The sequence below is a fragment of the Littorina saxatilis genome, linkage group LG8 (genome assembly GCF_037325665.1).
Source record: "Littorina saxatilis isolate snail1 linkage group LG8, US_GU_Lsax_2.0, whole genome shotgun sequence".
Lineage (NCBI taxonomy): Eukaryota > Metazoa > Mollusca > Gastropoda > Littorinimorpha > Littorinidae > Littorina > Littorina saxatilis.
The window spans coordinates 14,943,155-14,957,778 of record NC_090252.1 but is presented as its reverse complement, the minus strand read 5'-3'; the positions used below and the strand labels follow the sequence as shown (position 1 = coordinate 14,957,778).

The 14,624-nt window shown below is 40.5% G+C and overlaps 2 protein-coding genes across 3 annotated transcripts in view; both read right to left on the bottom strand.

Annotated features, from left to right (window-relative positions):
• LOC138974523 (pleckstrin homology-like domain family B member 1) overlaps positions 1–14,624 on the bottom strand; it is a 504,261-nt gene that overhangs the window by 298,842 nt on the left and 190,795 nt on the right. The gene's annotated exons all lie outside the window — the stretch shown is intronic.
• LOC138972860 (uncharacterized) lies at positions 9,232–14,569 on the bottom strand. Of its 2 annotated transcripts, none has more exons than XM_070345534.1 (4): positions 14,393–14,569; positions 13,986–14,082; positions 12,739–12,913; positions 9,232–11,865 (listed from the first exon to the last, which is right to left on the bottom strand). In XM_070345534.1, exons 2-4 carry the CDS (start codon positions 14,070–14,072, stop codon positions 11,066–11,068), a joined length of 1,062 nt encoding a protein of 353 aa, XP_070201635.1. In that variant the 5' UTR covers positions 14,073–14,082; positions 14,393–14,569; the 3' UTR covers positions 9,232–11,065. The 2 variants fall into 2 exon arrangements, with proteins under 2 accessions (XP_070201635.1, XP_070201636.1); XM_070345535.1 differs by having other exon boundaries at positions 12,739–12,833.

Genomic DNA, 14,624 nt, shown 5'->3' with positions numbered 1-14,624 from the left:
GACCTTGACCTTGAAGCAAGGTCAAGATGCTATGTATGTTTTTTGGGGCCTTGTCATCATACACCATCTTGCCAAATTTGGTACTGATAGACTGAATAGTGTCCAAGAAATATCCAACGTTAAAGTTTTCCGGACGGACGGACGGACGCCGGGACGGACGGACGGACGGACGGACGGACGGACGGACGACTCGGGTGAGTACATAGACTCACTTTTGCTTCGCATGTGAGTCAAAAAAGGATTCCACTACATATGACCCCCACGACATTTGTCAAAAACAAGCTAAATTGTGGTCCTGTCTGCTGAGTATCAACACCTGTGAAATTTGGAGACTCTTACCCCCAACATATCTAAGAAAACCTCAACTTAAATGTTTTTGAACAAGACCCCGTTTTGACCCACACTATGACGAGGGTCAACCAAACCAAGTCCATATGGGTAGTTCATCAAACTCCTGAAGTTAGCAACGTTTCAAAGCACTAACTCTCAAAACACGTGAGACAATGTCAACGTTTGTTACGCGTGATTGTTCTGAAAAGTGACTATTAAATGATTGTTCTGAAAGTCTACTATTAATTTCATCGTAATCATGTAAGCCCTCATACGTGATTGTTCTGAAAGCTTACTAATGTACATGATTGTTCTGAAACTCTACTAAAGGTAAACTTGCTTCACCCGTAAAATGTAGTCAGATATGGAACAATATGTATACCCCTGTGAAGCTGAGCCTTTCAAATTGTGCACTCTGCTAGCTAAGGTTTGATGATCTCCTGACTTGACCCCAGTTTGGGGTCACAGCGGGTTCGTGTTCGATTCATAAAAAAACTTAACGTTTGTAACGCGTGGTTGTTCTGAAAAAGTGACTATTACATGATTGTTCTGAAAGTCTACTATTTATTTCATCGTAATCATGTAAGCCCTCATACGTGATTGTTCTGAAAGCTTACTAATTTACATAATTGTTCTGAAACTCTACTAAAGGTAAACTTGCTTCACCCGTAAAATGTAGTCAGATATGGAACAATATGTATACCCCTGCCCAACGAAGTGTGTTTGAGTTGATCCGTCTTCGTGTGCGCGACAGCTTCAGATGTGTGTTTGAGTTGATCCATCTCTCCACTCCCTTTTTTTAGGTGTAGGGGGTGGGGGAGGTTTGTTCATATCAACTGACACTTTATCAAACCATTTGAATAATTCATATACAAAATTTTGGTGGTTGCTGTGTATTGAAAAAAACAAGTGTCACTGAAAACAGAGATGTGCTAATATAAATGTAGCTTTCATGTGTGTGTATGTGTGGTGTGTGTGTGTGTGCGTATGTACTCAGTGCACTGGTGTCGGAAACTGGGAGGGGGGGAGCTGCTGTTACTGGGGTGAGGGGGGGGCAAACATGTCTTCCCCCCCCCTCCCAATATCTAGGATGACAAAAATATTCACAGAGAGAGAGAGAGAAAAAGAGAGAGAGGGAGAGAGAGAGAGTGTGTGTGAGAGAGAGAGAGAGAGTGAGAGAGAGAGAGAAAAAGAGAGAAAGAGAGAGAGAGAGAGAGAGAGAGAGAGAGAGAGAGAGAGAGAGAGAGAGAGAGAGAGAGAGAGAGAGAGAGAGAAAGAGTTGATAAACAAAATACCCCCACACACACACAAAAAGAAGTATATTGTCTCGCGTGCAAGAACTTTATAGCCCAGACTCTCCACCCATCTCGCAACCGCGGCCATCTCCTCACGTCTCTCATCCCCTCTCCACTTGAATTTTTAGTTCATTAAAAAAATTAAAGTTTCATTTGTGAAAATTATTTGTTGTGCCTTTCGTCTTTAAAGGGGCAAAAATTAGCTTCCATTTTTCCTCTTTGCCATGCCTTTCGATCCATTTTGGTGACCTAGCCACCTAAGCATGGCAAAGAGGGAAAACAAAACTTGATATGTGTCCCTTTAAACCTGTAATTAGAATTTTGAGTTGGGATTACTCAAGAAGAATCATTACATTTTTGAAGATTATAAATAATGTTTGTCTTTGGACATTTAATTTGAATTTTGAGTTGAGAACAATAAAGAAGACATGTTCAATGTATGAAACGTATTACTTGTTGAGTTTGTATTCAATGGGCGGGGGTATAAATATCAATTTCACTTAAGGTTAAGTATCATTGTATCAAAATATTGTTCCATTTACAAACAGACATACACACAGACAGACGGACAAAGTGAATCCAGTATACCCCCTCCAACTTCATTGGGCTGGGGTATAAATATCATTGTCATCATTTTCACGAGTTTTCATTCACAAGCACCTGGGAAATAAATGTCATGTTCCCCGGGGAATAAATCCCCGGTTACCATAGTTGCAGGAAGCCCTATTACATGGATAATCAAAAGCAAACCCAATAGAAACGCTCGAGGATTCTTCGGCTCTTTTCATTGGCGTTTCTCCAGACCTAAACAGACGACACTGCTTCGCCAAGTTCCAAATACGAACTGGCAAACTGGCAAATGTAAACAAAACAAAAAAACTACCTCATCAAAGGTCATACATTTATGCTTTATCGCAAACAAATGAACCCTATCGATATGTTTTATCTTCTCACAAAGTCATGGAGTGCGTGTATCTCTGTTTGGAGAAACACGAACGTCAAGTTTAAGTCAAACCAATTGACCCCTGACACACACATTTTGACCCGTGCACACGACGTTGTATCGATAAACTAAGCGCAAATAAAAAAATAATAATAAAAAAGCAAAGAACATAGCAACAAGAAATGAAGACATCTGACAAAGCCGAGCAAGCAGAATGACAAGTCTAATGAAAAACAGAGAGGCAATGAGAAACAAGATCGCGATTATCTTTCCTTCGCGGCACGACGCAAATCGTTTGTGTCCTTTGACCCAATTCGTGCAGTGCTGCACGATGCAAATCTTCTGTGACCTTTGACTCAACGTAGCTTCAATATTCGATTACTAATATTTACCACTGAAAACCGAGGGGTGGAATACCGAGAGGGGCAGGGTGGTAGGGCGATGGTGAAATGTAATAAAGAGACACGTGTAGCAATAAGAGAAAACCGATTCTGCAATAACACAAACAAGAACAACAAGAGGCAAAGCCTTCAAGGCTCACGTAAGAAATCGACAAACAGTAACACAAACTCAATCACTCCGTCACACATACACACCCACACACACAGTAAGCTTAGGTGACACTGTGCAAGAAAGAGAGACACTAGATCTAGATCTGTCTGTCTGCATGTAGCCTACTTACAGGGACACGACTGCCAAATAGTCTCGGCCCGCTCAAAGTAACAATGACCGAGACCACACACACCACGCGAGAGAGAAAGACTACAGGGAGGCATGCCGTCATGATGCATTAATTGACGTCAAACACTTTTGACCGTGACGTAATCTTATGCGAGCTTTATCCATAGTCTTGGATAACCACTCACACATAGACTCGGAAATGTTAAAGTTTCTACCACAGACATACACACGCACAAACACACACACACACGCACGCACAAACGCACAAACGCACAGACAGACAAAGTTACGATCGCATAGGCTACACTTCGTGAGCCAACAAACAAGTCGCGTAAGGCGAAAATACAACATTTAGTCAAGTAGCTGTCGAACTCACAGAATGAAACTGAACGCAATGCAACGCAGCAAGACCGTATATACTCGTAGCATCGTCAGTCCACCGCGCACGGCAAAGGCAGGGAAATTGACAAGAAGAGCGGGGTAGTACTTGCGCTGAGAAGGATAGCACGCTTTTCTGTGCCTCTCTTCGTTTTAACTTTCTGAGCGTGTTTTTAATCCAAACATATCATATCTATATGTTTTTGGAATCAGGAACCGACAAGGAATAAGATGAAGGTGTTTTTAAATTGATTTGGACAATTTAATTTTGATAATATTTTTTATATTTTTAATTTTCAGAGCTTGTTTTTAATCCAAATATAACATATTTATATATTTTTGGAATCAGAAAATGATAAAGAATAAGATACAAAATTTGGATCGTTTTATAAAAAAAATATTTTTTTTACAATTTTCCGATTTTTAATGACCAAACTCACTCATTAGTTTTTAAGCCACCAAACTGAAATGCAATACCAAACCCCGGCCTTCGTCGAAGATTACTTAACAAAAATTTCAACCAATTTGGTTGAAAAATGAGAGCGTGACAGTGCCGCCTCAACTTTCACGAAAAGCCGGATATGACGTCATCAAAGACATTTATCCAAAAAATGAAAAAAACGTATGGGGATTTCAAACCCAGGAACTCTCATGTCAAATTTCATAAAAATCGGTCCAGTAGTTTAGTCTGAATCGCTCTACACACACACACACACGTACAGACAGACACACACACACACACACACACACACACACATACACCACGACCCTCGTCTCGATTCCCCCTCTACGTCAAAATATTTAGTCAAAACTTGACTAAATATAAAAACCCAACACTGACCTATATGAATATTTAATCAATAATATGATCGTCTGCGTTGCAGGTGTGCAAGTAAAGGGTTGGGGGGGGGGGGTAAGTTGATCATTAATTTGTGTGTGTCAGTGTTTGTGTTCATGGACTGATTGTGAGGGAGGGGGAGGGTGGGGTGGGGTGTGTTTCAGGTTTTGGTGTGGGTATGAAACGAGCAAAACAATACCCACACCACAAAATCTTGGAGGCAAAAAACACTCGCCGTCGCATCATTTTGTCCGCACAATATTATATGCACCAACAACCGGAAAGAAAGGTGACAATGGAAAAAGACTCATCTTTGCTTCCTGCGATTCCTTGCCCCCCGACTCGAACGCCGCACGATAATCCACATAACAGATCTTTTGTGAGATGGTCAACGCTGACTGTGCAAGCAAATCACCTCGTTTGAAATACGACAATCCCATCGCTCGAATGCAACATGTGGGCACTATCGTCTCAAAGGCGCTTACTGTTGGTTTCACACACCACTCTGTAGTCGGAACCAAACAGAACTTCGCATCCTCAAACCTGACATACTTGTCTCAACATTATAAACTCAAATCACACACAGTAAGTTGCTTTCGCACGCCAGCTTTGAACAACGTGCTGGGGCCCCGAACATGCATTATGAGAACAGAACTCGCGTTTCAAACCATGGCTCCCTGTGTTGATTTTGCACTTAATGTTGTACCACAAAATGATGACAAAAACGATGTTTGATGGTTTGTTGCCAGACCAGCTTTTTTGTCGGTCCTCGGGGGGCATATCGACTTTTGTTTCATATTTATTGACCGCGGCCTTCGGCCTTGGTCAATAAATATGAAACAAAAGACGATATGCTCCCCCTCGGACCGACAAAAAAGCTGGTCTGTCAACAACCCATCAAACATCTTATAATATCACTAAAGATTTAGTATCATTGTATCAAAATATTGTTCCATATATATACATACAGACATACACACAGACATATGGACAAAGTGAACCCAGTATACCCCCTTCCAACTTCGTTGTTCCATATCTGACAACATTTCACGGGTGAAGCAAGTTTACCTTTAGTAGCGTTTCAGAACAATCACGTATGAGAGCTTACATGTTTACGATGAAATAAATAGTAGACTTTCAGAACAATCATGTAATAGTCACTTTTCAGAACAACCACGCGTTACAAACGTTAAGTTTTTTCTGAATCGAACACAAACCCGCTGTGACCCCAAACTGGGGTCAAGTCAGGAGATCATCAAACCTTAGCTAGCAGAGTGCACAATTTGAAAGGCTCAGCTTCACAAACATCTTACAGAACAATAACGCTAAGTTTGTATGAATCAAACATGTTCCCGCTGTGACCCCAACATTTGCAGAGGGTCAACCAAACTGGAATCATGTTGGGTGATTATCAAACCCTAGAAGTATGCACAGTTTCAAAGTTCTACCTTTAAAAACATCCACAATAACATCAACGTTAATTGTTTTGTCCACGGATGGCTTGCCGGTGTAACACGAGATTTTTACTCCACGAAAAATTTACTCGGAGTAAATATTTCGTACGAAGTTCTTACTCCGAGTACACTTTTCGTACGAGAAAAGAACTCCCCAAGGCACGAAAAAATTACTCCCTCCACGAAATGTTTACTCGCCATATTTTTTACTTCCAGTAAAAATCTCGTACGCAAAAATGGGATGCAGGCGAAGGGATAATGCCAATAAGTGATCTCGCGCACACGAATGTCGCGCTACACCCCTTCCACCCCTTCCACCACCAAGACTAACAGGGGACAAGAGAGGTAGAGGTTACATGCCGAGTCTCAGTGATTATCAAAAATAATGGTCGAAGTTAGCGGATCATGAAAAATGCGAGCTTCAGCGAGCTTTTTCATGACCGCGAACTGAGACCATTATTTTTGATAATCACTGAGACGAGGTATGTAACCTCTTTATCCCTCCTTTCTTCAGTTATTCAAAGAAAAGAGGAGTTTTTGTGCGAAAGTTTGATCGAATCATATTCACCCAACCAGTGTACCTGCGCAGGCGATCGATTAATGGGCGGTTGTATAGTTCCGTGCAAATCATTCAATTTTGTTAACACTTCTTGTCAGTTTCCATGTTTTGAACTAAAATCAAGTACACACTTATGTTGTCATTCTGCTGTGGCGGTAAAGGCAGATATAGTGTGTGTTCTGTTCATGTTTTGGTATCGCTCAGCAAATGTTCTTTCCTCGAATGTGACTAGCAGACGAAGTTTTACACCCGTGTTCCAACGTTAAAAACTGTATGAAGTTTAGTTTTCTGGGGCAAAATAGTGTATGAAACCGCCGCATGTTCTTTAAGTTGATTAAATGTTTACAATTGATTGCGTGTGATCTGTTTATAAAATGAAATATTGTTGAAAACTGACCGTCGGATTGCAGTCTTGTCGATACAGCCGAAATCTGGAAGGGGAACTACTCGTGTCGCTAGACAAAGTATGAGAGTTACTTTTCCTTGGAATCTTGCTAGCGATAAACGATTGTGCACGGCAGATCTGAATTCAGAAAACAACCAAACTCATGGATTTTATATTGAGATTCATGTGTTCAAGCCTGTAGTTGCTGGTTTAAATGCGGTATGGTTGTATTATTTGCTCCAGAAATGTATATTTTGTACATTAGAGTGTTCTGAACTTTTGAGTTGCAAAAAGTAGATCCACAATGTGTACAGTCTCTACCCATGAGCTATCGAGGATTCAGGCCCGTTGTTGGGTAAGTGATTTTGGTTGTTGGGTAAGTTACCGAAAAATAACTAGCCCTACAAGTTTACAGAGAGAAAGAAGCAGAGGGGGGGATAATCAGAATTTCGTGCACCTGGCATGGGAAGTTAAGTTGCTCGTGTTGGGGTGAAGTAATAGGGAGATTAAGTGTACAGTGCCAGTGGTAGTCGTAGTGGTTAACTTAAGGAAAATCTATGTATCATTACGCGTTCCGCTTACGGTAACGAAACCGACAACGACGTCTCGGCGAGTGCGTTTAGTTTCACTTTCGTTAACGTAATGATAGGGAAGACAACTGATGCATAATTCTAAAGAGTACCGTCCCATGTCTTGACTCTTCATTTGGAAAAAGAAGAAAAGTCTTACCCGTAGCAGACGACGCAGCAGAGACGACACAAAGAAAACCAACAACCACAGAACCGGTAAGTGCAATGTTGTTTGTATTGATACATCGTAATGTTTCTTATATATACCGTAAAGTACCTTGTAAGCGCCCACCCCCCCCCCCCCCCCTGTGCACCAATTCCGACCCAAAGTAGAGAGAGAGAGAGAGAGAGAGAGAGAGAGAGAGAGAGAGAGAGAGAGAGAGAGAGAGAGAGAGAGAGAGAGAGAGAGAGAGAGAGAGAGAGAGGAGGGGGAGTAGTGTCTGTGTGTGTGTGTGTGTTTCCATTGGCGTTATTATCCAAATAGTCAAGAGGTGTACGATTTGATTCGCGGCATCTTGTAATCATGGACTTGCAGGCGTTTAGATCCAAGGCGTGCAGACACACGTGGGTTTGCAAGAAAGGGAAATCATTCACAAAACTAGCAGATCAAGTGCGGAATTTTTATTTCGCCTGATTTCAATGGTGTAAAGTGGGGGGTGGGCGCTTACAAGGTACTATACCCTATGCACGGTTTTGGACTAAAAGTGGGGGGTGGGCGCTTACTCGATACTGGGCGCTTACAAGGTACTTTACCGTATATAGGCCAAGATAATACGGGAAGCAGCCCTGGGCAATCTGCAAAAGGCCCAGCCTTCCGGCAGTGGTGAAGGCAAGTCTCTCATTGACATAGTCTCTGCATATCCAGGCCAAAACTAAAGATAGTTGCAGCAGAGTTCCCACAACAAACAAGCATAAATGAAACATAGAATTAATGGTTGGACATAGTTGTACTCCCAACTGTATTTTGTTTTTGTTTTTTTGTTACTCTGTTGTGTGTTATATTTTGATTAAGTAAAAATGTCGATTGCTAAGTTCACTTTTGTTTTCAAATCTTGTTCAAATTTTGTGTGTGAGTTTGTGTGATTAGAGATGGATTATTCAAAAAACGCAAGGAAAACAAGGTTGGCATTATCCTCCTACATTCAGTAATATTAGGCATGTATGAAGTCTAAAGTTCCGCAACATCTACAGTTTCATATATTTTAATTAAGCACAAGGTCACACGGAAAACCCATTCTTCTTTTTTATGCCAATGGTGACAAGACAACAAGCGACCCTAAACTACCTGTTAGCCGGCCGCACTGCTTGACCTCAGTACCAGAGCGACCGCAAGCAAAGCCCGACTTGATATGGTGATCTTTGATTACTTTTCCTTCACTTATCCAAACATTATTCTCTTCCTGAATTTTTATAAGCCAGACTCCATGGCAAACACCTAGCAATGACCAGGATCAGAAATACATCTCACTTTATACACTTAAGCCAAGTCTGAGTAGTCTGTTATTCTTCTTTCTTGATTGATTGCCTCCCTTTTACCATAAAATTCTCTGATTTCCAAATCTGAGATGCATGCATCAGTTTTAGTGTTATGTCTGCAATAAATTTAGTTTCTGTACATTTATCATTAATCATAATTATTCCAATAAATTGACTTGCACTAAAGCTAAGTTAGAGAGAGAATTTACTGACAACAATTAAATCAGATCTAGAGTGAGTTGTTTCAACATAAAAATAAGCATTATAATTGTACAATCACATAGACATGTATACACACTTTGGACTGAACTCTCACTCTGTAATACAATTTCAAACGTTGAATTTAATTACTATTTCTTCAAGCTTTGCCATGCAAAGGGCAATATTTTAACAAATCTCAAATGTATGTTCTGTTACTCAAAATAATCCCTTTAACTTCAAGTAATATTAATTATAAATTATTTATAACACCTTATACGCACATATATGTAGATAACCAATTCTAACTTCATATGACTATAATTTGATTTTCCATTTGTTTCACTTCCAAAGTCAAATAATCATACAGCAAATAGTACACAAACTCATTTCAATTCATGGACAGATCCAGTTATTAATATGTGGTTATTTAGGAATGTAATGGCACTAGAACTGCCTAAATGGCAGGTAAAAATAGTTATACACGTTAAAAATACACTCAAGCAAAATATGTGAGTGTACGTGGGAGTTTCAGCCCATGAATGTAGAAGAAGAAGATTGGATCTTTTGTAAGGACGGGTCCTGAGGCAAATCCACACAGCCCAAATATTTGACAGTTCAGTGTCTTTGAAAAAGTTATGGTAGAAGAACAAGATTTTCAGTGAAGAGTGGAGAGTCCCATGTGACTGCCTGGCTGGTGATGATGGTTGTTTAGTGGCCGCTTGGTACCGAGGTATGAGCAGACAAGAAGACCCTCTGCCTGCAAACTACAAATTACAACACAGCAGTACCCATGTCAGAGATCCATGTGCACACCTACTAATGCATAATGAAGAATAGCATGTACTAAAGTAATTTGCGAAAGCAAGTACAGCTGTACAGGCTGATGAAGCAAAGTAGCACTAGCAGTTACTTCAAGAAAGTCACTGTCCTACTTGATATGTCAAAAGCCGGTATATACCACACAAACAAATTATGTTCAGTGTCAGTATGAGTGACCATCAGATATGTATTTATACACAAGTGACAAGAGCATACAATTTTACAAATGATCAATAAATGGAGGTCAGCTGGGTTCTTACCTGGCTTTATTTTTTACGCAGGTTCACTTGATAATAGACATATGCTTGTTTGGAATCAGTAGCGAAATAAGAAACAGGCCGCAGCCAGTATGAAACGTTTAAAGCGCGCCCCAGTTGGGTGCTTCTTTTTTTGTGTGTCAATTTTACAGACGACAGAAATGTCTGAATGTGCAGCATCTATTTGGTTTAACCAAATTTAACTCAATAAAGTACCACTGAAAAAGTTGCTTTTGCATTTGACCGACTATTAGGGTTTAACGTCCTCTTAGACCAACTGGTCTATATTGGGACAGGTGTTGGTAATACGCTGAAAATATGGTGTGATACTTTGATTCGAACAAGCCCGCTGTGGCTGTCTTCTTCGACACACCAGCATTGGGTTTGTCTTGTCAAAGTATTGAAATACGATCATGATAATCAGAGATGAAAGATCATGCAAGCGTGTCTTCGTGTTTTCCAAGCCCTGAGACTTTTGCTGTGAACTTGGGATCTTTTTTGGGGGTGTTCGGACACCAAAGAGAGTCTGCACAAAGTTGAATCCGAGAAATAAATCTCTTACCGAACGTGGGGATCGAACCCACGCTGATAGCGACCAACTGGCTACAAAGCCAGCACGCTACCAACTTAGCTACGTCCCCGCCAATTGCATTTGACCAGATACTTGTAGTTGCAAACCGGGTTATCCACCATATTTTGAACTCCCACCAGGCGACCGGGCAGTAGATTTGGCCATCTCTAAGCAGTGAAATCATGTTAATAATTTAAAGCCTTCTACAGGGTCAATTTGTTTAGATGCTTGGCCATTTGGATGCCAAACACCATGTGACACAAGATCAATGCAATGAGCATTTCTTCTACTTGAGAGCTACACAGACAATTAGTAGAGATACTCCTCCAGTGTTGGTGGATTCAGTCCAAAGAACTGTGATGTCTCACTGCCATGTAGGCAAGTATGACAGTTGGACAACAAAACTCCAACCAGGTAGAGTTTCCCTACAGGGGACAAGAACAGCTTCAAATTTTTTTTGAAATCCAAAAATGCCCACAGCCTAACAATTTTTGAAAATTCCCATTCAACAGAGTTTCTCGCCCTGCTCATTTCTGTGTTGAAGGCCTGTTGCTCTTCTGTGATCTGTCCACGGTACGGCCTCATCAAGTTAGGGGTCAAGGGGTAGGCTCGGTCCCCATACAGGTACATTTCATCTCCTGCTGGAGTGACCATGTGCTGCTGCATGTGTTCAAAAATGCCACTACCATTCAGCAAAGCTGCGTCATGTCGTCGACCAACCAAGGGCCCAAAAACATTTGCCACAAGGCCATTTGGTGTCACGACACACTGAAACTTTAGAGAGTGCACCCTCTTATGGCCGTACACTTCTTGTTGCAAATGGCCGGGGCGACACATTGATCGTATTGTGCCATCAACCATCCCCCAACAAAACTCCAGAGGAGCCCCCTTGGCATGTATAGCTGCACAGTACCGTTCCAGTTGGGGCACTGTCAGCCATGGCTGATTGAGGTTTGTTAGTTTGTCAGAAAACTGATCATAGATGAAGTCGATACCTACCTTGAACAGCACACACAACTCCGGCTTGGGACGATGAAACATCTGCGAAAGGTCAGCAAACCGGCATGGGTAAGCCAACCTCCGCAGACAGATGCAGAGCACCTCCAATCCTGAAAAAAATCATAAATTCAAATGAGCCTGGTGAGTGTGTATGCGAATGTGTGTGGAGAGGCATATTCTCATACAGTCTTCAAGTTCAAAAATAATAACACTGCAAAAGTTTTCTCACGCGCCTTAAAATACCCAGCCCGACATGCTTATCATCAGTTTGATTTTCTATGTATCAGGTTTGACACAGTTACTGGCTATACTGCACACACAAAAACAGTTACCCGACAAGAACAAAATAAAAAGATTTTTATTTTGAAGGGGGGGGGGGGGGGGGACACCACGAAGACAAAATCAATAAAAACAATTATCATAAAAAAAGTTAAAACAAATAAGTCCTTTGCACATCAAAAGTAACTTCCCTTGAACTTGGATTCATGTAACAATGGCGGCCACTTCGTCAACTTGTAAAAAAAATATTCATTTATTTTGTTAAACTAATATGAATAAATTATCAGTATCGACGCATCTTTATTTATTCTGTTACCATATTTCAAAAATAATTTCACTCAACTCCACAGACTAAGTCAGTAAGTGGCACAACCAATTCACTATTATTTCTCTATTGTCTAAATAGAGTACTGTGTCGACCAAAGGGGCTAAAGTTAGTCAGGTACATTTTGTGATTCAAGTTCAAAATACATAGTTCAAATTTTAGATTTTAAGCAATCCCAAAATAAATTATGCCCCAACTCAACGCTCCGCTTTAATCTTTTACGAAACCTGAAATAGTAAAAACAACTCACTGAATATTCACAGTAAATGCAAACTTCACGACTTTGCGAATCAAATCATGGAGGAGGATCATTAAACTATCATTCTGACTGAAATACAACTCAACTTCACAGCAACCAGGGTAAAAAATAAATCCTCACCACTGGCCTTGGTTCCTTGATTGTTCATTCCATTAGGCGCCTGCATAGTCCTCTGCATTCCCAGAAGGGCGCACAGTCTCCGAATCTCTTCCGCGCTGAAGCGAAATAAGTCCTCACATTCGATGGCTGTGAAGTGATCAAGGGCGAACTGACCCTCATAGGCCCTTCTTTCTGGCTGTTGAAATGTAGGTTAAACTTAGTGAAATCATGGATCACTTGTACACTTTATTCAATTAATTAGCCTGAAAATTCTGCTGAAGCTACTCAAATCAATACTGGGTAACAGAGGGAAAGTTAAACTCCAACATTTTAACTCGCCAGCTGGGCGAGTAACTTCAAGAAAGTCACTAACCTGGCAGAAATTTCGCCGCCCCGATACATACCAGTTCCCACAATTGATCTGCAGTAGCGTTAAAACCCTTTTGGTTGCATTTGACCAGAATTTTAATTGGCCAGCCAGGTGAGTTGCGAGCCTGTTTTTACTAGCCAAGCGGATTGTTTACTCGCCCCTGGATAACAAATGACCCTTACAGGTTGAACTTGAAGCATGTTGGATAAATAGTTTCAACTGTGCATCTCAAAAAGCACCAGTTGACAGTATTCTGATATAAATACTGTGTATGTTTTAGAACACAGAAGTTTCCTTGTACTGAAGTAATTTGATCCTAGAAATAATAAAACTAGAACCAAGGTGCCTTGTGCTTAAAAATCTGATAGAACCAGTAAGTGTAACATCCTTCTTGAAAGTACATGTATTGCTATCAAATTAAAATGACACAAGAACACAAACTGACAGTGACACAGACTCTGTGACAGAGAGTGGACTTAATAATAATAGTCATGCTTTGATGAAACTAAAACTCTGACTGCAGATTTGGTCATCAGTTTCCATTTGATTTTGATTCTTGAACAGTAAATAGTTAAAACTCTATGTTTATAAACCATTAAATGTAAGTAACAAAGTCACACGGAAACCAAATCTAGGTGTAAGTGTTAGATCTACCCAATATCACTATCAGTATCACTGTTGATTCAGACAAGATCACTATAATGACTATGAAAATGAAATCTAACCAAAAAAACATTTAATTTTTTACATGAACAACATTTAAAACCTAACCATAACCAATCCAAAGTAACCTCACCGGCCATAACCAAAATATACGCCTGTTCCTGACAATTATATTTTAGCGGAACCTTTAATGCCTTTAGAAGCTAGACCTAAGCTTATTGACTTGTTTGCTAACCTGATCAAGAAGTGCGAAGACAACAAAATCATCTTCTGCGTCATCCTCGTCCCACGCCGCAAGCTCAAGTTGGTCCCTGGCATCCATGAAGATCGATCTTAAAACAAAACATAAACAGCGAGAGGATTGGAACATTTGCAACTTTTCACTGCATAACTCATCTTCCAGACAGTAAGCGAAATCGAAATCGAAAAGGGTGAATCGAAAAACTGAACACAACTCAAAAGCGGCCATTTTTTGTGTGTTTGAAATGTGAAAAAGCTTGCTCTGTTCAACGCTTAAATTACAGCATCAAACCAGGATTATATCACACATTAAACTGACATTTGTACCATTAAGTGGTTTAGGAACATACTAGTTATAAATAATCCTGTAAATAAACAAGCGTTCGCTCAGTTTTTACATACCTTTTGGGGCTCGTTATTTTCGTCGATTCAACCACAGCTCGTTAGCGGATCGAAGGAAGCATCCGTAAACTTTGACCTCTAACCTTTGAACTGCGCACACATCGCTGACGTCAACACATAAAAAAGTACCGATAACCACTAGCACTACCACTGGCACTGTACACTTAATCAGTCTAATGTATTCGTTATTTATTCGTCAGGGGAGTAACATTTGTGTACGAAATGTTTTCTC